Consider the following 26,800-nt stretch of genomic DNA (forward strand, 5'->3'; position numbering starts at 1 on the left):
TATGTAGTCCCCATCCTACCTATTACAACAGTGTGGAGGTACTGGCCTGTAGCAGGACTTCTTTTGTTAGCACTGAAACTGCCCTTAGCCTCCTTAGGGAGGGCACTTATTTGAAGTGCTTTCTCAATAAGGCATCAGGCCTCCTTCCAGTGAGGCACAGGAAATGTTCCAGGATAAATCTCACAAGTGAACCAAGAAGTTAGGATCTATCTTTTTAATGATTATGCAGCTGCATAGAGAGTTAGAGCAGATAACCATCACTAGCCCTGCAGAAAAAGATTATAGGATTCTTTGAGTCAGTATCAGAAGAAATTTAAGAAGTCTGAAAAGTGTTTTTAAGCAGAGAAAAAATCTTACCACTCACTCTTCTATATTTCTTCCATTTTTCTAATTAATACAATAATTAATGACTAATTAATACAATAGTTTTTATTGGTGGGAGGCTATTGCTGTTTTCCTTTCAGTTCTAGAATGTTCTCACTAACATTCTGTTAAAGCCTACACTTGTATCATCGTTTGTGACGCCGCTGTGTCTATCCATCATCTACTACATTTCCATTGAGTTCTGAGCCCTGTGGGCCAAGTTAGTGTTTAATTCATATGTTTCCCTCTACGACTTTCATATGATTGGTGTGGGTGTGACATTTATTAAAAGGAAGGGAAAGAGGGGAGAAGAGGGAAGGGAAGGCAGGAAGGGAAAAGAGAGAGGGAGAGAAACACAGTGCATAGGGACCTCAGTGACATACAGGGAAAGGGGTTTGAGTTCTGGGCCTATGTCACACTTGCATGACTGGGAAGAAGCCACACACTACTGCATCAGCTTCTCAGGTGGGGACAAAAAACTTCATTAGGAATGAACTAGCTTCTGTTTGCTAGGCATTTAAATGGGAATTGTGTTTTTAAACAGAATCCTTCAGAACACAGCCTAAATATCTCGAACCCCAGAGATCTGATGTGTTTCCAGCTGCAATGTCTTTTTATGAATTTAGTTTTTTAGAATTATGATTAAGCCCTAAATATCTCTTACGTAATGGTCACATTTCTCTGCTAGACTGTGTCATTCACCTAAATTATGACTAATGACAACCTGGGTGTGGTCATCATTCTTCAAAGCCTGGTTAATATTTTTTCCTTTTAAGCATTTTCCATTGTTTTACGGAATGATGAAAGAAGGTCCAGATAGCCTTTTCAAAGTCTGAAAGGGCACACAGCCAGCAGTTTCACAAAAGGAAAGAGTAAAGTCCTGAGCACACAGGAAAGCACAAAGGATGACAGGAGACCAGGCCGGAATCGGCCTGCTGCAGGCGTCATGGCACCGGCACATCAGCCCCAGACTGGCAGCCATCATCACGGTCTGGGAGGCCTTGAGTCTCGAGGGCCTGCTTCTGCCTGGCCCAGGATCACCCCGGATGCTACCTATACTTCAAACACTGCAAAAACTCCCTTTCCAACTGGACTTTAAAAAACCTTACAGGCAGCTCAGCTGGAACAAATCTCTCTTCCATGTGATGCAAAGAAAGAAGAGAAGATTTTGTATCAAGAACAGAGAGCACCTGATATATTGTGATAGAAAACTACATTTTAAGATAATAAGCTGATTTTTCACTTTCTAGAGACATGGCAAATATACTCAGGTTTGAACGGTAGTTTTCTAGACCCTAAAGATAAAACATATTAAAGATTCTTTGATTACTATTGGTTACTGTGCCGGGAGAACACAATAATCAATAGCCAAACTCTAAGTAATTCCCACCATGCACTAACTGGCCACCTAAACCTATCATTCCATCAGTCACCTGACAATTTATCTTTAGGGTAGTTCAGTTTTGTCACAAGCAGACCTGTAACAAGGATACCATCATAAACCTCACAAAAAAGAGGCAGAGAGCCCGGCCCAGACACAAAGCCCATAACTCAAACTGAGAGAGCACTTTTGAAACAATATGATAGCAAAGGCTTGTCTAAGCACGTGGCTAGCAGATGACTCACTTTCTGTTAACAAAATGGGTACAAAGTTAATATCCAAATTTCAAAAATGATGGATCATCAGAACCAACAAGGATTTAATCATTTTTATCATTAATTTACAGCAATTTCTAATTTTTAAAGCATGTATGAACTGTGACTGTCACATTGAAATGATAATATTAGACTCTTCTGCCATGAACACTTTATATTCTAATAGTAATCATTAACTACAAATAGGGTTACCGTCATTGGCATGAGCTGCTTGGGCTCAGGGGCAAGTACTAGAAAGAACAAGGACAGGAGTGTGTTTTCACGTATGTCAGACAGACAAAACCACTCTAACCATAAATGTCCTACTGTGCCTGATCATCACACCTAAACTCTGGAATTGTTTTAAATATGCACATATTTAAATCAGCCCCTTTGCTGGTATTGTATCTCACAGGCTCCACCTTGAAGAATTCTAGAAACTGGAATCAGTTACTACTCAAATTTATTCCATTTACCCTGTGTCTTTTCCAGTCTTCACCTATATACTTGGTTTATATGTTAACTGGTGCTTTTTCATGAGATGATTTTTAAGCGTTCACTAGCTATTCAATGCAGGAGACCGGCCTTCTCAAGGACACTGTAAGCCCAAGCTCTTTTAGGGAGTAGACACTTTATTTCTCACACAGCTGCCAATATGACATTGTGTAAACGGCTCTGACATTACTATTGTGATACTCTGTGGATTTACTTTTTGCTTGAAAGCTACAGGCAAATATGACTAAGTAACATTAAGTGATGGGGACAGAAAGGGAAATGAGGTAAACAGCGATGCGGAGGACTGTGTGTAACCTGGAGAAGCAAAAATAAAGACTCTGGATAATGTCAGAAACTGTCTGGGGAAAGGAAGAAAGACAAGAAGATATTTTACTTTGGAGAGAAATCAATAACAGGAATGAGAAGAGATTCAGTAGAAATGAGATAAACACTGGGGATCCATTATCTGCAAAAGTCACAGGAAAGAGGATATCACATAAGGGGATAGTGTAGGACAGAGGACAGGGGAAACTACAACTCAAACTTCTTGAAAGTTGTTGTCTACATACAGGATAAGTATCCCTTATCTGAAATGCTTGGGACCACAAATGTTTCGGATTTTGGATTAAAAAATTTTTTTTTTTATTTTGAAGTATTTGTAGAATATATACCAGTTGAGCATCCCTAATCCAAAAATCCCAAATCAGAAATGCTCCAATGAGCGTGTCAGCACTCAAAAAGATTCAGATTTGGGAGCATTTCAGATTTTGGATTTTCTTTTTTTTTTGTCTCTTTTTTCGTGTCCGGCAACAGATCGCAACCCTCAGTGTCGCACCCGTACCAGACCGGGACCGGCAACAGGATCGCAACCCTCGGTGTTGTGCCCGCACCTCGCTCAGCCAGTGAGCGGGAACAGGTCTGTATGTGGGATCCGAACCCTCGGCGGGAGCGCCGCCACGCTCCCAAGCGGCACACTGTAGCAGTGCGCCACCGGGCCGGCCTGGGATTTTGGATTTTCAAATTAGGGATGCTCAAACCTCTACTCCTTGCCTTTGTGTTCTCAATTGTCTCAGTTTTAGAGGGTAAACAGAACTAACACCATCTTGTGCCCCTCCCATCAGGCTGACTCCTGTTTAACCTCATTCCTTTGTTTTGCTGACCAGTTACAGATTAACCTTAGCACAAGCATAACAGGAACATAGGGCTTAGGGACTAGGCGACTTATCGTAACCCCGGGTGTCAGCTAGTCTGTGCACAAGCATCACAAGCTCCCTGCTTCCTAGATCACAGGAAACTTATTTTTCTTAAACTATTTCTTTGAAGTTATGCTATATAAGCCTTACCCACAAGGCAGAGAAAGAGAGAGAGCTCTCATTTGCTGTAGATGTCTGATGCTTTGCTGCATGTGACTTTCCCTATATGTAAGTTACCCTTTTAATAAAATATTTTGTAAACGTTATCAATTTGCCTGCTTCATTCTTCAGTCTGAAGCTCCTTCCCAGTTCAGAGGTATTATAGTCTAATCTCGTCCTCACACTCTCCAATCTGGCTTTCATACCTATCATTCCACTGAAATTGCTTTATCAATAATCTCATGGTTGTTGAATTCGCATGGCAGTTCCCAATTCCTATTTTACCTTTTTACAACTTGGAACATTTCCAGCATCTCTTGACATACATGACACTACGTTCTCTCTCTCAGTTTTCCTCCTGGCTCTCTAGTCACATGGCTCAGGCTCCTTCACTGTCTCTTCTTGTTAAGGCACATGTGAAGTGTCCGTGTTCCACTGGTTCTACTTACATCTTCTCCTCACTCTACTCTGAGTGACATCATCTACTCCGACAAATTAAATTAACAACTATTTGTTGATAGCCCTCCAGATATGTACTTCTAGGGTCCCTCGTTGGCTCTAGATCTGAATATGTGTGATTGCTTATTGGACACATCTATTTGCTATTGCACAGACACTCTGAATTCCACCTCAAACCTAACTCTCCTGCTAAACTATGTTTCTCCCTCCCTGTTACCACTACCCTAGTTTATGCTAATCTGGTTTTTGTCTCTGATCAAATCTGCTTCCAATCCATTCTCCATCCTACAGCCAGACTGGTCTTTCTAAAATATAAATATGATCATGTCACTTCCCATTTAAAACTCTTTGATAGCTCAACAGCCCCACATTGCTCTACAATAAAGTCTTGACTCATTTTCAATAAGGCTTTCCAAGCTCTTCATAAACTGCTTTACATACTTTTTATACTCCCCTGAACCTGTAGCTCCCAAGTGTGCTGTGGTTTCACACATCTAGGCATCCAGACAGGTTTGCCTATGTTTGAATCCTCCTGTATAACTAACTTCTATTTGTCTTCTTAAGTGTAGGCTTAGATTTCACTTTTTTAAATGAATTCTTCCACAATCTTCCCTTCTCTTCCTAAGACTCAAGTACCCTTCTAAATGTGCTTCCACAGCCCGTTTCCCTCTTTGTAGCATTTATCAAATTGCACTGAATTGGACTTTTATTTGTTAATCTCTTCAGATACAACATAAGCTCCTTTAGAAACGATATCTTGCTTACAGTCATATCTTCAGTGTACAACATTCTAAAAAACTGGCTGAGTCCCACTCTTAGAGATGTATTCATTATAGATTTGCTTCTTAACTAACATTATGGCCCTCTGTATCAGAATGGTAGTTTGAGGGCCGGCCCGTGGCTCACTTGAGAGAGTGTGGTGCTGATAACACCAAGGCCACACGTTCAGATCCCTATATAGGGATGGCCGGTTGGCTCACTTGGGAGAACGTGGTGCTGACAACACCAAGTCAAGGGTTAAGATCCCCTTACCAGTCATCTTAAAAAAAAAAAAAAAAAAAAGAATGGTAGTTTGTTAGTCAAAGTTTAGCTGATAACGGATACTTAAGCCACTTTTAAGTGCCCATCTGAGAGTTTCAAAATGGTTAGTGTGTTGACATTTCCATGATATTTCATGGTTTCTGGGAACAATATAAAAAATACCTGAAAACAGGTTTGTGTTAGGAAATCCTAAAGTTTACTTACTCTAATTATAGGAGATAATTAGAGACAGTCCCATAGTCTAGTGAAAGAGTGGCCGGAGTCAGGGGAGAACAATGAGAGAGAAAGAGGGGATCCACTGGTCCTTACAAAAGAAGGAGTTAAAGGGAAAGGAAGAAAGTTACTGCACATTTGCTATGTATGAGCCAAAAATTAGTTGAATCTGGTTGAGGATGTAAAATTAGGGACCCCAACCCTACTCAAATAGCTTGTTTTAAACTTCTAGTAATTAGAAAGGTCACAAACTAAAGCTTTAGTATTTATCCAAGAATAGCCTAATGGAAAAAATACTAGCTTGGTTACTACGACCTTTACAATTCTAAGTAGGTTAACCAACCTTTGAGCCTCAGCTTCTCAATTAAAAAAAAATGGGAACAATATCCTTCTATGAATTTGTATAGCTCAAATGCAAGAAGTACCCTAAAAACTAACAAGCCAGTCTTATTTCTGGATGAATGATCACTGAGATAAATATGCCACGCCATTTCTTACATTTGTGAAGGGTGATGCTCTGATCTGGGAATGATTATTCTTTCAGGTATTAGATATAAAGTAGTGCTCCATAAGGATATGTGGGGATTTAAAAAGAAAAAGTACAGACATGCTGCTCTCTTAAATGTCCCTTCAACAGGGTGGGGGGGGCTCCTACTGTGCTTGTTTCATATTTTTTTGCCATATAAATATGGTGGATAGAGTCTACAGCTTATATTCTCGTAGAAGAGAGGACCCAAATCAAGACTTTCTAAATCTCCAGGGTTGGGGTGGTAGGAGGGAGAGTAAAAAGAAGTATGTGTCTGATCTTTGGTAAAATTCCTCTAACTGGAATCCAGGTATGCAGAACTAATGTCACACACACAATTACTGCCTACGGGAATGAGGCATAAAGGTGATGTGGTATCTTTGACTAGTTTCTATGTTCCATCACTAAGTCCACAGCATGGAGTCCTCTGCCTTGCCTATTATATTACTCCTTGCACTCGTCCTAAGAAGGTTTATGGAGGCACCTGTCTCTGATCTCAAGTGGAAAGAAATGATGGAAGGAATCTCTTATCCTTTAATAAAACCAGAAGGTAATGAAAAGGCCTGTATTTGGATAATTGAGATGGTTGGGCTAACTCCCGCTACACAAACTGTTGTAGGATTGTGAAAAAGTAGATAAAAAGTCTGTCTGAGCCTGTCACTTTGTTCCTCATGAGAATGGCAAGAATCAGGAAATGACAAAAAGGGAAAATAATCTTACTTCTTCTAAGAGTCATCAGGAAGGGAACCAATATTTACTCTTAACTTATTGTATACCGGGTACATTTTTCATATCTTTAAACAATTCTTTACATCTCCTTCACCCATTTTTAAATCAGATTATTTGTATTTTTACTGTTAAGTTGTTTGAGTTCCTTGTATATTCTGGATATTAATCCCTTGTTGGACGCATAGTTTTCAAATATTTTCTCTAATTCTAAGGGTTGTCTTTTCACTCTGTTGATTGTTTCCTTTGCTGTGCAGAAGCTTTTTTAGTTTGATATAATCCCATTTGTTTATTTTTTCTTTTGTTGCCTGTGCTTTTGAGGTCTTATTCATTAATTAAAAAAATGGGCAAAGAAGCTGAATAGACATTCGCAATGGAAGACATACAAATGGCCAAAAGGTACATGAAAAAATGTTCCACATCACTCAGCATCAGGGAAATGCAAACCAAAATCACACTGAAATATCATCTCACCCCAGTTACACTGGCCATTATCAAAAAGTCAGAGAATGACAAATGCTGGCAAGTACACAGAGAAAGGCAAACCCTCCTACACTGTTGGTGGGACTGTAAATTAGTGCAGCCATTATGGAAAATGGTATGGAGGTTCCCCAAACAACTACAGATAGAGCTGCCATACAATCCAGCAACCCTACTACTGGGTATACACCCAAAGGAATGGAAATCATCATGTTGAAGGGATACCTGCACTCCCACATTTATCACAGCTCTGTTTACAATAGCCAAGTTATGGATCTAACCTAAATGTTCATTGATGGATGACTGAATAAAAAAATGTGGTGTGTACACACACACACACACACACACACACACACACACACACACACACACACAATGGAATACTTCTCAGCCATAGAAGAGTTAGGGGAGTTAGGGAAAAATAGGGTAATGGGCACAAAGAATTAATTCATTCTGTAATGAGTAATATGCCAACAATTCTGATTGTACATATTGTACAATCACATATTGTACATAAATACTGACAGTCAACTCTGTACCCCACAGATATGTATAATTAATGATATTTCAATAAAAAAATTCTTTACATCAACCATGCAACATCATTTCTCCCTATTTTACAGATGAATGAGTTGAGGCTCAGAGAGGATAATTACCTGCTACAAATAAGAAATTAGTTAAGTGACAGACTTGGAGTTTGACAATGTATGTCTACTTCTAAAGTCATAGCTTTTAGTGCTCTTCCAGGAGACACCTTTTTTCCTAGGAGGATCTGAGAAATCCGAGGAGAGAGATCTCCAGCCTAACAAAGATTTTACTTCAGTATCTAAGAGGCTGCTGATACTGTGTGCGTGTGTTCGGGGGCACGCAACAGAGAAGGTTAAAAACACACAGGACTGGTTACAATCCAAGAGGCATGAGATATTTATAAACTCTTCAATTTCCTATAAGAGTGGCTGAAAATGTTTGTGCCAAGCTTCTTTGACTGAGATGGGAGTAGGGAAGGAGGCTAAGTGAATGGAGACTGCAAGGACTTGGAGCTCTTTCCCAGTATAACTTCAGCTGTGCCTGATTCTCCTTCTGATGACTGTTGTGGTTTTTTTCTTTGTTTTTTGGAGAGGGGAAGCTTTTACTATTATTCTCCACTCTTGATGAGGAAATACTAATTAAATTGCTCTTCTGTCTCAGGCAGTACCATCCCTCTCATTTAGGAGCAGTGAGTGAACTGGCAGCCATGGTAGGTGGGGAGCAGGGAGGGAATGCCTGCCCAGCTGGGGAAAACGGAGGGCACTCAGGAGCAAAGAGTTACTGGAAGCCTTTGGACAGGAATCTTTGATGCTGAGAAATTTCTATGGAGTAGAAAGGTGTTAGAAAAGAGAGAATGGATGCAGAACCTAAGTGTGCTAGCAAGGCCCTTGAGGACAGAGGCTGGGTTCTAGGACCTGTGCATCCCCACGCCTGGCATAGCCCCATTCACAAAGCAGGCTGAATAAGTGAGTCTTTGCACACCAAATTAAACTAGACTTGGGCTAGAGGAAATGGGGGCCTTTTCTCATTACCCCTCACTGAAATAGAAGAGAATCAGCTGAAGAAGGAAAGGAGAAGAGGGGATGACTACTTTGTTCTCAGCTATACCTGAATTCCAGGAGTGTTAATATTGCATTCTGAGAGCACAGAGGGGAGATCAATGTGCCACTCCTGGGGTACATGCCCCACCTAGCAGGTCCTGTGAGAAGCGCTATATAGCATGGGGTATAATGCCACCTAGATCCTTTGAGTACCTGGGTATCTGTGGGAGCAGTACTGACCTCAGTCTTAAAGAGCTTGAATTCCTTCAGGGAAGAAAACAGCTTCTTTTGTAAACTGGACGGTTCACGACACTGTGATACTATCTCTTTAGTTTTCATGATATATTCATTATTTGAAACATAATTTTTCACCTTTCTAATGCCTGCTATCTGTCATCCATCCTATAATACAAATGTAAAAAGCTGTTTGCCATTCTTTGAACATGCCACATGCTCTCATATCTGTTATTTTCCCCTCTCTAGATAACATGCTTTTTCTTGCCTTGCTTGCCTAGCAAACTCCTCATCCTTCAGGCATTAATCAGTTCAAGGTGTGTTAAAACCTCAGGGAATTCTCTGATCTTTGCAAGCATGCTTGGGTGGCCCTCTTCAGTAAGACTTTTCCACACCACTATTAATTTATCCCATTGTTTGGTGAATGCTCAATTTACCTGTTTTCTCCCTATTTTTGTGAGCTCTGTGCAGGCAGGGAATACGTCTGCTTCATCTTTGGAAGCCCAGCATTTTGCATCGTACCTGACATGTGATGAACTCTAAATAGGTACGAGAAGATACAAAACCCAAACTGTAAAACCCCCAAATCATCTTGCAATCATACAGTTCACTCTTTGTGTAGCATCTGCATTGTGTGCTGGCAGATTACGCTTCTAGCAGGGTTAAGGATTAACCAGCAATGGGACATTGGTAGCCCTCTGTAGGACACATCCAATACCAGTACTGAGTCTCCAACATACTCTTCAACATAGGGGTAATTCCAAGAGGAAGAAATCTACGTTTATTCCTGTTGTTTCTGGTGGGCAGTTCAATATCCCAAAGGTCACCTCAGCAGCAAATGGCACCCTCTTAACTTTACAGAGTTGGCATTTTTTCATGTAGATGTCCATAGGGTCTTCATGTTTGTATGGTCCTCTTGCCTTTTTCCTTTTAAATTTTACAAATCAGGACAAAACTAATTTTAAAAATCAGGTAGATGAATCCATATAAGACCTAGGCCTGCTAAGACTAAGCTTCCAATGACTAATGACCTAGTCTCTAAGATTTGTACAAGGTTTCTGGGAACAGATATTAGTTGATTACTAGTTTCAACATTTCAAGCATCTGTCACATTTTTTTCACCCCCCCCCCTTAAAAAAAAGAAAAAGGCATTCACAACAATAATGAGTGAGTAGAGATTGGTTACAAAACACGGCCTCTCTTCTGCAGGCTTACTCTCATCCAAAGTAGGTACTTTATATAGCCACACTGGCATCCTTATTGATTCAAACGAAACAGTAACCTTATAGATAACCCACAGTTGTACTTTTCACTCTCCTACATGAACTTCCTCAGTGCTAGGTTGTTCTTTTTATAAAAGGAATTTTGCCTAGCTTTCCTTAAATGCACATTTGCCATCAGAGGTACCATAAATCTGGAGAAGAAATCTTTTTGGAGCTCTAATCCAAACTGATGCTGAAGCTTCAAAGATTACAAAGCTACTTCCCTTGTCAATATTTAGCTTCTTCTACATCCTAATGACTCAAACTCATATCAATATGCTTATCTGAAGGAGAGGACAACTAACTAGGAAAAGTTGGTGACTTGAAATAGCATCTCTTTTTGTGTCACTTCTCTCAAATGTTGAATAAAAGAGTATTTTCCTCTTCCCAGGCCCACCCTGAGATGGAGTGGGTGGAAATCCTGTGGCTAGGTATTCAAAGAAATGGTTTTGCTAAAGACAGCTGTGCCCCATTTAGAGATTTTGGAGAAAATGAAAAAGTGAACCAAGAGAATGGGATTTATGCGGGGAAACAGCTGTGATATGTAAAATTTAATTGCAAAAGATTGTTCCCTGCAGAGACAAAGCTAGCTGAAAGGACCAGTGTGAGCCCAGCATGCACACACATGCTGATGTGGAGGAGGCCAGAGCAGTTGACTTATAAATTAAAAGCTGTACTGACTCCATAGGAAAATAATGACAATACAAGATATCTGCCATGTAAAGAGTATGGATAATCTCCAAATATCAAAAACTATCTCCATTTCCCCGTTATAACCTTAAAAGTAATGTGTAAATTTTAGAAAAATGCCACAAATCATTTTCTTTGTGATCTTTGAGTTTCAGCTAACTCCACACCTCTCTCTGCAAAGGGTGTTTTCCCACAAAGAGAGTTTGGTCCAAGGTGGGGAAGCCATGTTCTAATATTCCTTACCCGATCTATTCCAAAAGAGTTTGTGTCAGATATAATCCTTCCTAATCTAGACATGTAAAAAGGCTCCAAAATAAAGAATAAAACAAAAATAATTATAAAAGTGTTCCTTATAAAGCTGCTCTGGTAATATGCCAAATGTTGATATAAGATACAGTACAGTTAAAGTCCTTTTAAATATGGACCTGGGTGGACTCTTAAGAAAGGCTGGTTTTAAAAAAGAATTAGTCCCTTCAATCTCACTATATATGGCACTATTATAACATTTTGAAATGTTTAAAATAACAATAAATAAAGTATATTTATTCCCAATAGTTATATTTCCATTCCAAAGCAGTTTATTATCTCGGTGGTGCCAGTTTGGATGCTCACACATGGGATGCAGTACTGTACATGGAACATCAAAGGAAGGCCTCGTACTCCAAGGAACATAAGTGTGGACAGGCAGCTACATCAGTGTGTAGAGTGTGTAAGGACATGTGTTTGTGCACCAAAAACAAAAAGCTTGAAATGAATTAAGACCCTTTTCTCTGAATATCCATATGTTGATAATATGTTGAGAAGTTGTGGTGAGACAGGTATTGTCACAAACAAGTGTAAGAACAAATTCTTTCTAGAAGTAATTTAGAAATATGTCTCAAGAATTATAAACAGTTCCTACCCTGTGACCCATGTCACTCTCAGAAATCATCTTAAGGAAATAAACAAATATGTGCACAAATATATATGTCATTATTCATACCGGTGAAAAACTAAAAAAGGATATGTCTGAAAATGAGGAGTAGGTTAAATAATGGTAAATCTGTTTAATAAAAAATACTGCAAACATTTAAAAATAAATGCTTTCATAAACCTTACAAAAAAGAGGAAAAAATAAAACCATAATGACATACCATTTTATAGTCATCAGATACCAGACTGACCAAAAAAAAAAAAAAAAATCCTGCTAAAATACTGTTAATGAGAAAGTGTTTATAATGATACACAGAGTCAGAGGACTACCTGAGGGATTGGTTTCCATCTCACCTCATTCACAGTGCTAACAGAACTGGCATAGTTTGGATGCCTGGAGGCTTGTGAGGACAAAGGAGAGTGACAGGTGGCTTGCTGTGGCTACCACAGCTCAGTGCAGTCACAATCACAAGCATACAACTCAAGATCTGTCCCTTGGGAGGGAGAGGGAGAGAAGGGAATTGTGCATGCATGCAGCATTCTGGCTTTCTGGAGCCATCTGAGGGACTGGTGTCTGAATTAGGTTTGATTTAAGACCTTGATAAGGAGCTGACATACACTGGATGCCTGGTGGCTGCTTAGAACAAGGGGGAGCTGGTGGTTTGCTGCAGTAGAAACAGAAAACTTGCAATGCTGTAGATAGACATCACAGGGTGTAAGCATTACAAGTTCCTGAAAAAGAAACTGGAAAGCATCTCTAATTGAGAAATTGCACGCACAGGCCCAGAAAAGCTCACTGGTGAGGATCTTCCCCTGCACCAAGCCAGTTCCTAAACTGGCAGAGGAGACTGCTTCTTCGAATGTGCCAATATTATCAAAAAGCTACGGAGATACTAAGAAGGAAAGAAATGTGGCCAAGCAGAACAAAATAAATCTCCAGAAACTGATCTTAAAAAAATTGAGGAATATGAATTACCTGAAAAGGAATTCAAAATAACCATAAAGATGCTCAATGAACTCAAGAAAATAATGAATAAACAAAATCAGAGTATCAACAGATATAAAATATTAAATAAATAAATAAATAAGCCCAGAAATTTTCAAGTTCAATTCAGAATACAGTAACTGAACTGAAAAATTCAGCTGAGAGGTTCAGCAGCAGACTTGATCAAGCAGAAGAAAGAATTAGCAAATTAGAAGACAGGTCATTTGTAATTATCTGGTCAGAGGAACAAAGAAAATAAAGAATAAAAAGAGTTGAGAAAGCCAAACAAAGGGACGAATGATACAGTATCAAGTGGTCCAATTACCTGCATTATGAAAGTCCAAAAAGGAAAAGAGAGAGAGAGAAAGAGGGAAGAAAGGTTATTTAAAGAAATAATGACAGAAAACTTCTCAAATATAGGGGAGGAAATGGGCACACAGATTTAAGAAGCCCAAAAAACTCCAACTAGAGTGAATACAAAGAAGTCACACTGAGACTCATTACAATCAAGTTATGAAAAGTCAAAGAAAAAGAAAGAATTTTGAAAGCAACAATGGAAAAATGATTTGTTACATACTAGGGAACCCTCATAAGACTATCAGCACATTCTGCAGCAAAAACAATGCAGGGCCAGAAGGGGCTGTGATAATATGTTTAAAGTGCTCAAATTGGGGGGTGGGGGGGGAGGCAGCTGCTACACAAGAGTATTATATCCAGCAAAACTATCCTTCAAAAATGACAGAGAAATAAAGATTTTCCCAAATAAACAAAAGCCGAGGGAGCTCATCACCACTACACCTGGTGTACAAGAAATGCGAAAGAGAATTTTTCAAATTGAAACAAAAGCATGCTGAACAGAAACACAAAAGAAGAAAGCCCACAGGTAAAGGTATATATATAGAAAGACACGATACTTTTACTACTGTAATGGTGTGTAAATCACTTTGAAAATACTACTAACTAAAAAAGCATGTTAAAGGAAACACGATATAAAAAGATGTAATTTGTGACATAAAATAACAAAATGTGTGTATGTGGGGAGAGTGAAAGTGTAGTTTTGGTATGTGATTGAACTACGCTATTATCAGCTCAAAATACATTGTTATAACTGTAAAATTTTTATATCAGCCCCATGAAAATCACAAAGAAAATATCTACAGAAAATGAATGAAAGAAAATGAGAAAGGAATAAAAACCTGGCACTACTAAAAAAAACAATGAAACACACAGGAATACTCAAAAGAAGAAAGCAAAAGAAAAAAAATGACAAAGACAGGAAATAATTAAATGGCAATAGTAAGTTCTTCTCTATCAATAATTAAACATAAATGGAGTAAATTCCTCAATCAAAAGACACAGAGTGGCTGACTGGATAAAAAAAGAGACCCAACCATATGCTATCTACAATAGACTCACTTTCGATTTAGAGACACGCATAGCCTGAAAGTGAAATGATGGAAAAGATATTATATGCATATGGTAACCAAAAGAGAATAGGGGTGGCCATACTTATATCAGACAAAATAGACTTTGAGTCAAAAAATGTCAAAAGAGACAAAAAAGAACATTATGTAATGATAAAAGGGTCAGTTCACCAGGAATAAATAACAATTTGAAGTATATATGCATCCAACATCAGAGCACCCCAAAATATGAAGCAAACGACAGAACTGAAGGGAGAAATCAACAAATACAATAATAGTAGGAGATTTCCATACTCCACTCTCAATAATATACAGAACATACAGACAGAAGATCAATAAGGAAACAAAGGACTGGAGCAACACTATAGATCAACTGTACCTAGCAGACATACACAGAACATTTCACCCAACAGCAGCAGAACATACATTCTTCTCAAGTGCACATGAAGAATTCTCCAGGACAGATCATATATTAGGTCATAAAATAAGTCTTACATTTAAGAAGACTGAAATCATACCAACTATATTTTCTAAGAATGGAATGAAACTGGAAATTAATAGCAGAAGGAAAACTGGAGAGTTCACATATGTGGAAATTAAGCAACATACTCTTGAGCAACCAATGGGTCAAAGAAAAAGTCAAAAAGGAAACTGGAAAATATCTTGAGACAAATGAAACATACTAAAACATATGGGATGCAGCAAAATATTATCAAGAGGGAAGTTTATAGCAATAAACACATTAAAAAAGAAGAAAGATTCTAAATAACCTAATTTTATACCTAAAGGAACTAGAAAATGAAGAACTAATACAAAGTTAGCAGAGGAGAGGAAAAATTAAGATTAGAGCAGAAAGAAATAAAAGAGAATAGAAAATCAATAGAAAAAATGAATTCGTTTTCTCAAAAGATCAGCAAAGTCGACAAACTGTTAGGTAGACTAAGAATAAAAAGAGAAAACTCAAATAAAATCAGATATAAAAGAGGAGACACTACAAATGATGGCACAGAAATTAGAAGGATTATAAAAAACTACTGTGAAAAATTATATGTCAACAAATTGGATAACCTAGAAGTAATACATAAATTACTGGAAACATTCAACCCACCAAGATTGAATCATGGAGAAACAGAAAATATGAACAGATCTCTAACTAGTAAGTAGATTGAATCAGTAATGAAAAACCTCCCAACAAAGAAAAGACTGGGACCAGATGGTATCACCAATGAATTCCATCAGTTAAAGAATTAATGCCAGTCCTTCTCAAATTCTTCCAAAAAAATTAAAGTGGAGGGAATACTTCCAAATTCATCTTATGAGGCCAGCAAGATCTTGATATTAAAACCAGAAAAACAAAAAAAGAAACAAACAAAACTACTAGCTAATATCCCTGAAGAACATAGATACAAAAATCCTAACAAAATACTAGCAAACTGAATTAAATAAAACATTAAAAGTATACACATGACTGAGTGGGAGTTATCCCTGGGACATAAGAATGGTTCCACATACAAAAATCAAAGTGATACACCACATTAATGGAACAAAGGATAAAAATCACATGAACAGCTCAGCAGAAGTGGAAAAAGCACTTGACAAAATTCAACATCTTTTCATGGTAAAAACACTCAACAAACTGGGAATAGTTTGACATGATCTTAGACATGATCTTATATATATATATATATAGAAAACCTAAAGATACCACAAGAAAACTGTTAGAACTAATAAATTCAGCAAAGTTGCAGGATTAAAAAAATCAACACACAACAATCATTTGCATGTTTATACCGTAAAACTAAAAAATCTGAACAGAAAATATTTCCATTTACAACTGTATCAAAAAATATAAAAAAAAAATACTTAGAAATAAACTTGACCGAAGAGGTGAAAGACCTGAACACTGAAAACTACAAAATATTGCTGAAAGAAAATTAAAGACACAAATAAATGGAAAGACATTTCATGTTCAGGGATTGGAAGACTTAATATTAAAATATCCATACTGCCCCAAATAATCTACAGATACAATGCAATCCTTATCAATACCCTAATGGCATTTTTTTTTTTTTTTTTTTACAGAAATAGAAAAAACAACCCTAAAATTCATATGGAATCACAAAGCACCACATGAGCCAGAACAATCTTGGGAAAGAAGAACAAAGCTGGAGGCCTCACATTTCTGATTCCAAACATATTACAAAGCTACAGTATCAAAATAGTATGCTACTGGCATAAAGATAGACATATAGACCAACAGACCAGAACAGAGAGCCCAGAAAAATCCCATGCATATACGGTGAAATGATCTTCAATAAAGGTTCCAATACTACACAATGGAGAAGATACAGTACCTTCAACAAATGGTGATGGAAAAACTGTATATCCACATGCAAAATAATGAAATTGGATTCCTATTTTTACACCAAACACAAAAATGAACTCAATGTAGATTAAAGACTTAATCTACAAAAACCATACAATTCCCAGAAGAAAACAGGGAGAAAATTTCATAACATTGGACTTGGCAGTGATTTCTGGATAGGCCACCCAAAGCCCATGCAAAAAAAGCAAAAATAGAAAAGTGGGACTACATTAGCCTAAAACACCTCTACACATCAAAGAAACAATTCAACAGTTTTCTGAAAAGGTAACCTAGAGAATGGGAGAAAATATTTGCAAACCATACATCTCACAAATAATTAATACCCAAAATACATAAGGAATACCTACAACTCAATAGTAAAAAAAAATACAACCTATTTAAAAAATAAAAAATGAGCAAAGGACTTGAATAGACATTTCTCCGAAGAAGACATATAAATGGCCAACAGGTATTTTGAAAAGATGCTCAACATCACTAATCATTAGGAAAATGCAAACATGATATTATGATTTATAAGATTATATCTATATCTAGTCTTCATACTCATTTCCTGGCACAGAGCTCCTAAAACCCTTGGAATCTCCGGAGTATTAAGAGTGTCCCTTGTATGCTAATGAGATGACTAGTGGCTGGTAATCCCTAGATAGCCTTAGGATGAGGGCTGGTATCCAGAAAGACCAAGGCATGATTAGAAGGTTGGGACTTTTAGTCCCACACCCCAAATTCCCAGGAGGGAGATGGGAGAGGAGCCGAAGGTTGAGTTGATCACCAATGGCCAATGATTTAATCAATCATACCTACAGAATAAAGGCTCCATTAAACAAAACAAAACAAAAAACAAAATCCTGGATTCAGAGGAGCTTCTGGATAGCTGAACAGAGGGAGGTCGCTGGAGAGTGGTGTACTGGGACAGGGCTTGGAAGCTCTATGCCCCTTGTCCTGTATCTTGCCCTATGCATCTCCTCCCTTTGGCTGTTCATCTGCATCTTTTGTAATATCCTTTATAATAAATGGGTAAATGTTTCCCTGAGTTCTATGAGTCACTCTAGTAAATTAATCAAACCCGAGGAGGGGGTCCTGGAAACCCTTGATTTATAGCTGGTTGGTCAGAAGTATAGGTGACAACCTCCTTCTTGCAACTGGCATCTGAAGTGGGAGACAGAATTATGGGACTGAGCCCTCAACCTGCAGGCTCTGAAGCTATGTCTAGGTAGATAGTGTCAGAATTGAATTGAATTGAATTAGAGGACACCCAGCTGGTGTGAGCTGGAGAATCTGGGGTCACAGAAGTATTCTGTATTGAGCATAAGAATAGAGAATGGGAAAAACAGTTTGGGTTTTTCTTATTTTTAATAGCAAATCAAAAACATAATTAGATATCACTTAATACCCATTAGGATGGCTACTATTAAAAAAACAAACTAACAGAAAATAACAAGTGTTGGCGAGAATGTGGGGAAATTGGAATCCTTATGTACTGTTGTTGGGATGTAAAATGGTTCAGTACCTTTGAAGTACAGGATGGTGGATCCTCAAAAAAAAATAAAAATAGAACTACCATATGATTTAGCAATCCCACTTCCAGGTATTTATTCAAAATGAGTGAAATTAGGACCTCAAAGAGATATTTGCACCCACGTTCATTGCGGCATTATTCACAACAGCCAAGAGACAGAAACAACCTAAATGTGCACTCATGGATTACTGGATAAAGAACATGTGGTATATATATAAGATGTAAATATTACTGAGCATTAAAAAGGAAAGAATTTCTCACACATGCTACAACATAAATGAACCTTGAGAACATTATGCTAAATGAGATAAGCCATCACAGAAGGATGAATTCTGCATGATTCCACTTACATGAGGTATCTAAAATAGTGAAATTCATAGAAACAAAGTAGAATGGTGGTTGCCAGAGGCTGGGGGGTAGTGGGGGGGGGGCAGGCAGGGAACAGGGAAATTGCTGCACAATGGTATAGAGTTCAGTCATGCAAGATAAAAAAGCTCCCTAAATCCGTTGTACAGCTTTGGTCTCATAGTTAACAATATTGCATTGTACATCTAAAAATTTAAGAGGGTAGATCTCACGTTATGTGCTTTTTAGCACAATGAAAAAACATCTTTTCCTATCAGACACTGTTAAGGGCAGTGTTGTGACTGCCTTGCTTCCTATTAGCCCTAATTTAGCTCCTGCACCTTCACAGTGGGAGACAGAACTCTGCTGGGCCCAGGGAAGTGGTACACTCCATTCCAGTCAACACAACTTTCCCATCTCCACTGCCACAGAGCAGAAGAGGCAGAAGCTCCAGCGACCACCCTTCAAATGGCCACAACTTAGAAACTGGGTCCCAAACAGATTTCCAGATCCTGAGACTGGAAGAAAGACTCCTGACGGGATGTTCTGGTCAAACCCTTACCCGGGAAATTTGGAATACGTTTGAGTTAAGTATAAATATTTCAGGACTTGAATAAAAATGTGTGTCTCTAGTTTTAGGTAGGATCAAAACTAAGATAGTTAAACAACAATATATAAATGAAGGCTATAACTAATCTATAGTAAAATATCCACTGAAACAGGTGCTGTCACAGGTCTGTACCTGTATAGACCATATGAAGTCTAACTTATAAACTAATGTTCAATATTTCTTATTTAACGTAATTAGAACATAGCATGTCCATTTCTCTGATAATGTATGTATATGTGTGTATGTGTCTGTGTGAGTGTATCCAAAGATAATATTTTCACTAAAACAAAAACAAAAACAAACAAACAAAAAAGAATTTAAACATCAATTAAATGGTCTTCTGGGTGTTTGATGTGGCTTTTTTGTACAAAGTATTTCTTTGGGTACCTTGTTTATTGTTTCAGGGAGTTTTGTGGGTTTTTATTTTTACCTATTTTACTTTTACCTTTTGCAAGTAAAGAACTGTTCCTTTCAGTACAGCATAAAAGGTTTTCCATCCTCGCTTTCCTCTTGGAGCTGGAAAGGGAAAAAAAATGTGACATTTTATTTGACAGAAGTTAGCATTTTAGAAAGAGAATCTAAATAATCAGCATGGTGATTATGTTTCAATATTCCTAGTTTATTAGCTGCCAAACTAATAATAATGAGAACTAAAATTTTTTTGAGCCTTATGGTGTACCAGGCATCATTCTAAAACGTTTTCCATCTATGATTTTATTTAATCCTCTCAATAATGCTGCCAGGTAGGTACTAATACTCTCTTCTTTTTATAAAACTGAAGCACAGAGAAGTGACCTGCTCATGGTCACACAATTAGGAAGAGGAGAAGCTGGAACTGAGCTCGGGTTCAAGGCTCTCTAGTTTGCTCTCTAGTAGAAATGACTTACAGACTGGGAAAGCAAAATAGGCATATTGGAAATACGTATTAATACAAGAGAAGGCTTAAAAGGCTCCTGTCCCAGAAGCTTTATGGCTTCTTCAAAGTTTCTAGGAATCATAAAATGGTCTCAATATGAAAGAATCATTCTTGACATTTCTCCCCCACCCTCCAGAACCGGATTATAAGTAACTATTATTACTCCTATGGGAAACTGTGCACATCTCTGCTGCAGATTTTGCTGCGATGTAATTTTCTTTTTTGTCCAAATGTCTCTTTCCCTAGACTGTGAATGACTTAAGAGCAGGTACCCTTCATCTTTAGAATTCATAGAACCTAGCACAGTGCAAGGAAGACACTAGGCACCATCACAAAAATTCTCCAAATTAATTAATTCTTTCAGAAGTCCTAACGTTCCTTTTGTTTATATTTTTCTTGAATATAAAGTAGAATTTCTCTACTGACTTATATAAACTCCTACAAATTGTCCAAATGTAAAAGCAAACATTACCTATTTATTCTTAATCTCAATAAAATTAAAATTTATAACTAGAAAATGTTATCACTTGAATTTCATTTTTCTAAACATGCCTGCCAAATACATAGGGAGGGTCATTTATCCATATTTTCCTTTGTCAAACATTTGGCTGTGTTTAACTTGGATACCTGATTAAATTACAAAGTACATTATTCTTAAGCAAACCCTTTACATCGCTTTTGACTGAATACCCAAGATTTCTTAGGCTTGGAACTCGATGAATATAACAACTTACAGAACATAGGTGCTCCTGCCAACACCATACTGAGATATCCACCTGGCAAGAAAGGACTCAAAACATCCGCTCTGCATGTTTCCAGGGGAAATTAAAAATATCATCCCTTCTGTTTCCACTAGGTGAGGTTTAAAAGTGTGTATTCAAAAATATATGACAAAAAAAAGCACACCATAATCTCCTTTATAAGAAAAAAACCTGACTAATATAAACAGAGGGCCACAGATCAAATATATAACAAATATTCACTACGTTGTTCAACAGATGTCAAATTTTGGTCCTGCTGTGCACTCAGAAGTGACCTTGGGCTGCGGGAGCTGCTGCAGAGCAGGGTCAGAGGCAGTTTGTTGTGGCGGAGGTGCCAAAGCAGAAGCAGACAAGCTGGGCTTCTAGTCCCTTCTAGACCTCACCTTGCCTTATACCTGTCCTCTCATCCATCAACCCTTCCCTGGGTAACTCCTGACAAGTCACTCAACCTCTCAGGACTTCAGCTGCTTCATTTTAAACTGTTGGTAATTCATGTAGCTAAAGTAAAGCACTGGCAGATGCCAGAAGGAAACTTAAGAGAAAAGCTTTTAGTTTTCTATAGGAGGAACACAGGTCTGGAGTTTAAAGGCTTTCTCTGAAGCCCTAAAGCTGGTTTCGTGGGATCTTGAGATCCCCTCAGTTTAAAGATCTACAAATCAATTTTTCTACTTTGGAAGTGGAAAACTATCTATGAATCCATGTACATGTTCACAAAGTTTTTAACTGTCTTTTATCACTACCACCCTAAGCCTACTAGAAACAGATTCCAAAGAGCTGCCAAGTGAAACATGATCTTAAAAGTCGCCCATGAGTGACAAATGCTCAGTAAGTGATCATTAACACTACTGAACTCTACTTTGCCTTCTCCCACAGAAGAGTAAAACTTAATCCTGTCTTTGTTCAATTATGACTTAGATACGCCATGAGTGAAGCAACCCATAACCTCCCAACAAGACAACCTAGAAGCAAGTTCTCAGCAGTATACAGCTAGTGTGCTATAAAAACACTGCTCTAGAGCTCTGACACGTATTAATCCATTGAACTGATGCCACATTAGGAGTCAGGAACTATTATTACCTCCATCTTACACAGGAGATAGTGTGGGTGCAAACAAGTGGAATTTAGGGAAAAAAGGGACCTTGTGCACTTGAGTAGGCCGGGAAGGCTCTCTACAAGCAGGCTCGATGGCTCCGGTTTTAAAACCACAAGAACAGTGCTGCTGCTGCTGCTGCACCCTCTGAGGGTGACTGTGTGGAAGACAAAGGGCTGGAGGTCAGTGAATGAAGAGCATTATTCCTCATAGTGACGACTCCAGAATGAGTTAAAACTGATTCACGTGTTATCAAGTACCTAAGATACCTGAGCAGTTGTATGAGTAGTTACGTAGTGAACATGATGGGAGCAATGAGTGAAAGATTAATGATCAGAAACCCAGTGTGTCCAATCGAAAGGCTTTAACTGCAAGGGGGGTAGGGAGTTGGTATGTAGATGAAGTTTAACAAATACCCAGGTATCTACTGTGAGAAGGTGTTTACAGAACTTTATCAAAAGATGCCATTTTATATGTGCTAGACCATGCTTTCATGGCAGTTTTTAATATGCATATTTAGAGCCCAAAGACAATCAATTGCTTTCCTTTGTAAAAATACAACCACCTTGGAATGTTTTAATTCCAATCACCTGCCTCTAACCTTACGTGGTAACAGTGTCTATTATTTTACCTTTCTTTTTTTTTTTTAAAGCCTATAGCACCTGGTATTCCCAGGGAGTCCCCCATCCAATTACTGATCAGCTCCTGAATAGCTTCTGAGATCAGAAGAGATAGGGCATGTTCAGGGTGCTTTGGCTGTAGGCTCTTTAAAATACTACTGAAGTCGACATCATTATTTTTCTATAAACTGCTACTGTCTGTTTAGATTTACCCTCATGTTTACTTTTATCTTTATTCATTGCTTCTTTCTATACTTGAGATTGCTCTTTGGAGGCCATTTTCAATGACTTTTTATTTTAACTTATATAATTTTGTGGGGCACAGTGTGTTGTTTCGGTACATGCATATAGTGCACAGTGATTCACTTAGGGTAGATAGCACTGTTTTGTACCCATTAGTCCACCACTTCTCCTCCCCACCAACCCCCTCCCCCTGGCCTCTGGTAACCATTATCCTACTCTCTACTTCTGTGAGAACTATTTTTAAAAAAAAAAAAAAATTCCACAAACGAGTGAGATCATCTGGTATTAGTCTTTCTGTGTCTGACTTAATGTGATGGTTTCCAGTTCCATCCATGCTGCTGTAATTGACAGGATATCACTTCTCTTTATAGATGAATAGTATTCCATTGTGTTATATACCACAGTTATTTTTATCCATTCATCCATTGATGGACATTTAGGTTGATTCCATCTCTTGGCTATTGTGAATACTGCCACAATGAACATGGAAGTGCTGGTGTCTTTTTGATATACTGGTTTCATGTCCTTTGGGTATATACCCAGTAGTGGGATAGCTGGAGCATAAGGTAGATCTATTTTTAGTTCTCTGAGGAACCTCCGTAGCCTTTTCCATAGTGGCTGTACCAATTGACATTCCCACCACCAATGTAGGAGAGGTCCCTTTTCTCTGCATCCTTACTGGCATTTGTTATTTTCTGTCTTGCTGATAGCCATTCTAACTGGGGTGAGATGATATCTCATTGGGGTTTTAATTTGCATTTCCCTGATGATGAGTGATTTTGAGCATTTTTTCATGTGCTCTTTTTGTGTGTCTTCTTTTGAGAAATGTCTGTTCAGATCCTTTGCCTATTTTTTAATTGGGTTATTTGGGTTTTTTTGCTGTTGAGCTGTTTGAGTTCCTTATATATTCTGGATATATATTCTGGTGCTAATATCCAGAGTATTTGTAAGGAACTCAAACAACTCAACAGCAAAACAAAAACAAAAACAAAAACAAACAACACCCAAAACACTACACTACAAGTAATGTGTAGTTTGCAAACACTTTCTCCCACTTTGTAGGCTGTCTCCACTTTGTTGATAGTGTGCTTTGCTGTCAGAAGCTTTTTAGCAGCCCTATTTGTGTGCTTTTGCTTTAGCTGCCTGTGCCTTTGCAGTCTCACTCAAAAAAGAACTGCTCACTCCCATTTTGAGTTGCATTTCACCCATGGTTTCTTCTAGTAGTTTCATAGTTTCAGGTCTTAAATGTAGGTCTTTAATCTATTTTGAGTTGATTTTTGCATATGGTGAGACTGGGAGCTAGTTTCAATCTTCTTCATGTGGATATCCAGTTTTCCCAGCACCATTTGTTGAGAAGGCTGTCCTTTCCCCACTGTATATTCTTGGCACCTTTGTGAAAATCCGTTGGCTGTAATAAGTGTGTGGGTTTATTTCTGGGCTGTCTATTCTGCTTCATTGTTCTATTTGTCTATTTTTATGCCAGGACCTTGCTGTTTTGGTTGCTATAGCTTTATAGCATATTTGAAGTAGGGAAGTGTGATGCCTCCAACTTTGTTCTTTTTTGTTCAAGATTGCTTTTGCTATATGGGGTCTTTTGTGGTTCCACACAAATCTGAAGATCACTTTTTTCTATTTCTGTGAAGAAAGTCAATGGTTTTTGATGGGATTGCACTGAATGTGTAGATTGCTTTAGGTAATATGGACATTTTGATGATGTTAATTCTCACTTATGAACATGGGATATCTTTCCATATATTTGTGTCCTCTTCAATTTTTTCCAGAAAGTTTTATAGTTTTCACTGTAGAGGTCTTTCATTTTTTTTTGGCAGCTACTGTGAATGGGATTACTTTCTTGATTTCTTGTTCAGCTATTTCATTATAAGCATATAGGAAGGCTATTGACTTTTGTGTGTTGATTTTGTATCCTGTCACTATAATGAATTCATTTTTTAGTTCTACTAATTTTTCAGTGGGGCCTTTAGGGTTTTCTTTGTATTGTATCAAGTCATCTGCAAATAGGGATAGTTTGACTTCCTCCTTTCCAATTTGGGTGCTCTATACTGCTTTCTCTTGCTTTTTCGTACCAGCCAGAACTTCTAATACTATGTTGAATAAGAGCGGGCAAGTACATCCTTGTCCTGTTCCAGATCTTAAAGGAAAAACCTCCAATTTTTGTCTATTCAGTATATTAGCTGTAGGCTTGTTGTCAATGACTTCCTGAAGTCTGTCCTTCAAAGTTCCTTCAGTGATTGTTTTTTGGTAGTAAATCTTTTTCTATTTTTGTTTACATAAAATGTCTTTATTTCATAAAAATTTCTAGGCTGACAATTAGTTTTTCTTATGGAGATATTATTCCACCATCTTTTGGCTACCATCATTGTTGGGATGTCTTCCTGAGTCTAAATCTTTTGTCTAAGTATAGGTTTCTGTTAATTTATAAGCCTGGTGTTCTTTGGACTCCCTGTGTATTATTCTGAAAAACCTGAAATCATTATATCTTTGAACACTGTCTCTCCTCCACTCTCTCCACTGTTGGAACCATCTAGCACTCCCTTCTGACTCCTCGTTTATTACAGTGTGTCTTAATTGCTCCTTTATTTTCTCGGCCTCTTTAGCCTTCTGTGCTAAAAGCTGTGCAGTTTTTTCTCCAGTATTGGGTGGCTTAGCACTCCCTTCTGACTCCTCGTTTATTACAGTGTGTCTTAATTGCTCCTTTATTTTCTCGACCTCTTTAGCCTTCTGTGCTAAAAGCTGTGCAGTTTTTTCTCCAGTATTGGGTGGCTACTCAGATCCAGCAATGCCCTGAAGGTTTAGCAGTCGCAGGGTTAGCCGACCTCCCTGGACTTGTACTCATGCTTGCTCTATTCCTGGCCTCTCAGATTTCCCTTTCATTGTTATAGGCTCATCCATTCACTTAAGAGGTGTTTAAAAATATTTTATCTATCATTTTTAGATATTTTTATGGGAGAGTTTCAGAGTCTGAAGGCCATTATATTGTGAAAAATGGACTCTCTAGTTCTTTCTCCCTTCCTTTACTTATTATTATTATTATTATTATTTTTAAGAATTTATTTACAAACTTTGTAATGTAGGAAGAATTCATTTGGAGCAGGATACAGGAGATGTTAGGGGTGAGGACAGGGAGAAAGAATCCAGAACAAAGGAAACCAAAGAAGGCCATTATAATAGTACAGAGGAGAGGGGAAGTCGGGAACATGGATAGAGGTGTACAATAAATTAAGATAAAGAAATGGAAGGAAAGGGGAAAGGTGATTAACATGAACTGAGCACTTATACTACCACGCTCTGGGCACTGAGCTAGCATTATACACATACATTCTATTTTATCCAAACAATCCTTTCAGGTAAGTGTTACTGCTTCTATTTCATATTAATGTCTCTATTATTAATTACATTTGCAGTTCTGAAAGGTAGAGTAAGCTGCCAAGGAGGCTCATCTAAGGATTTAAGAGCTACTGTACAGGGCAATTCAGATGAGAAATCATGTTCTAAAGATACATGAAGAAGGGGAAACTACAGATGACAATCCTTTGCAGCAGTCAGGTCTGCTACACCTGTGAGGTGGGCATTGAGGGCAGGAAAGGAGATGATGAGATAGGAAGGGAATATAAATCAGATACTTTCTAATCTCACTGAACTCTAAGACCTTCAAAGGCATTCCTGCTCATGGCTACAGATCTCAGAATAGAGGCACAAGATATGTGTTTGCCCTTTCAGGTGCTACCAGTCCAACATTTCTGCTAATAATGCTATGCATTATAATAATAATGCTATGACCAATGATAATTATAGCAGTAGTAATAGCAACAGCTAATATTTACTGAGTACATACTGTTTAAAGCACTGGAACGACGATTATAATCTCCCACTTTAGAGATGTAGAATCTGAGACCTCACCTGACCTGCAGCACTTGCTTCCCCAAAGCA

The 26,800-nt window shown here is 38.0% G+C and overlaps 1 protein-coding gene across 1 annotated transcript in view; it reads right to left on the minus strand.

The window, feature by feature from the left end:
• LOC103601743 (PH and SEC7 domain-containing protein 3-like) overlaps window positions 1-26,800 on the minus strand; it is a 127,445-nt gene that overhangs the window by 26,901 nt on the left and 73,744 nt on the right. Inside the window, exons 4-5 of the mRNA XM_008586166.1 lie at window positions 19,668-19,738; window positions 10,603-10,606 (exon numbers count right to left, since the gene is read on the minus strand). Coding sequence (XP_008584388.1) covers window positions 10,603-10,606; window positions 19,668-19,738 — 75 coding nt within the window. The remainder of the gene's footprint in view (window positions 1-10,602; window positions 10,607-19,667; window positions 19,739-26,800) is intronic.

Source organism: Galeopterus variegatus, unplaced genomic scaffold (assembly GCF_000696425.1).
Source record: "Galeopterus variegatus unplaced genomic scaffold, G_variegatus-3.0.2 Scaffold3856, whole genome shotgun sequence".
Lineage (NCBI taxonomy): Eukaryota > Metazoa > Chordata > Mammalia > Dermoptera > Cynocephalidae > Galeopterus > Galeopterus variegatus.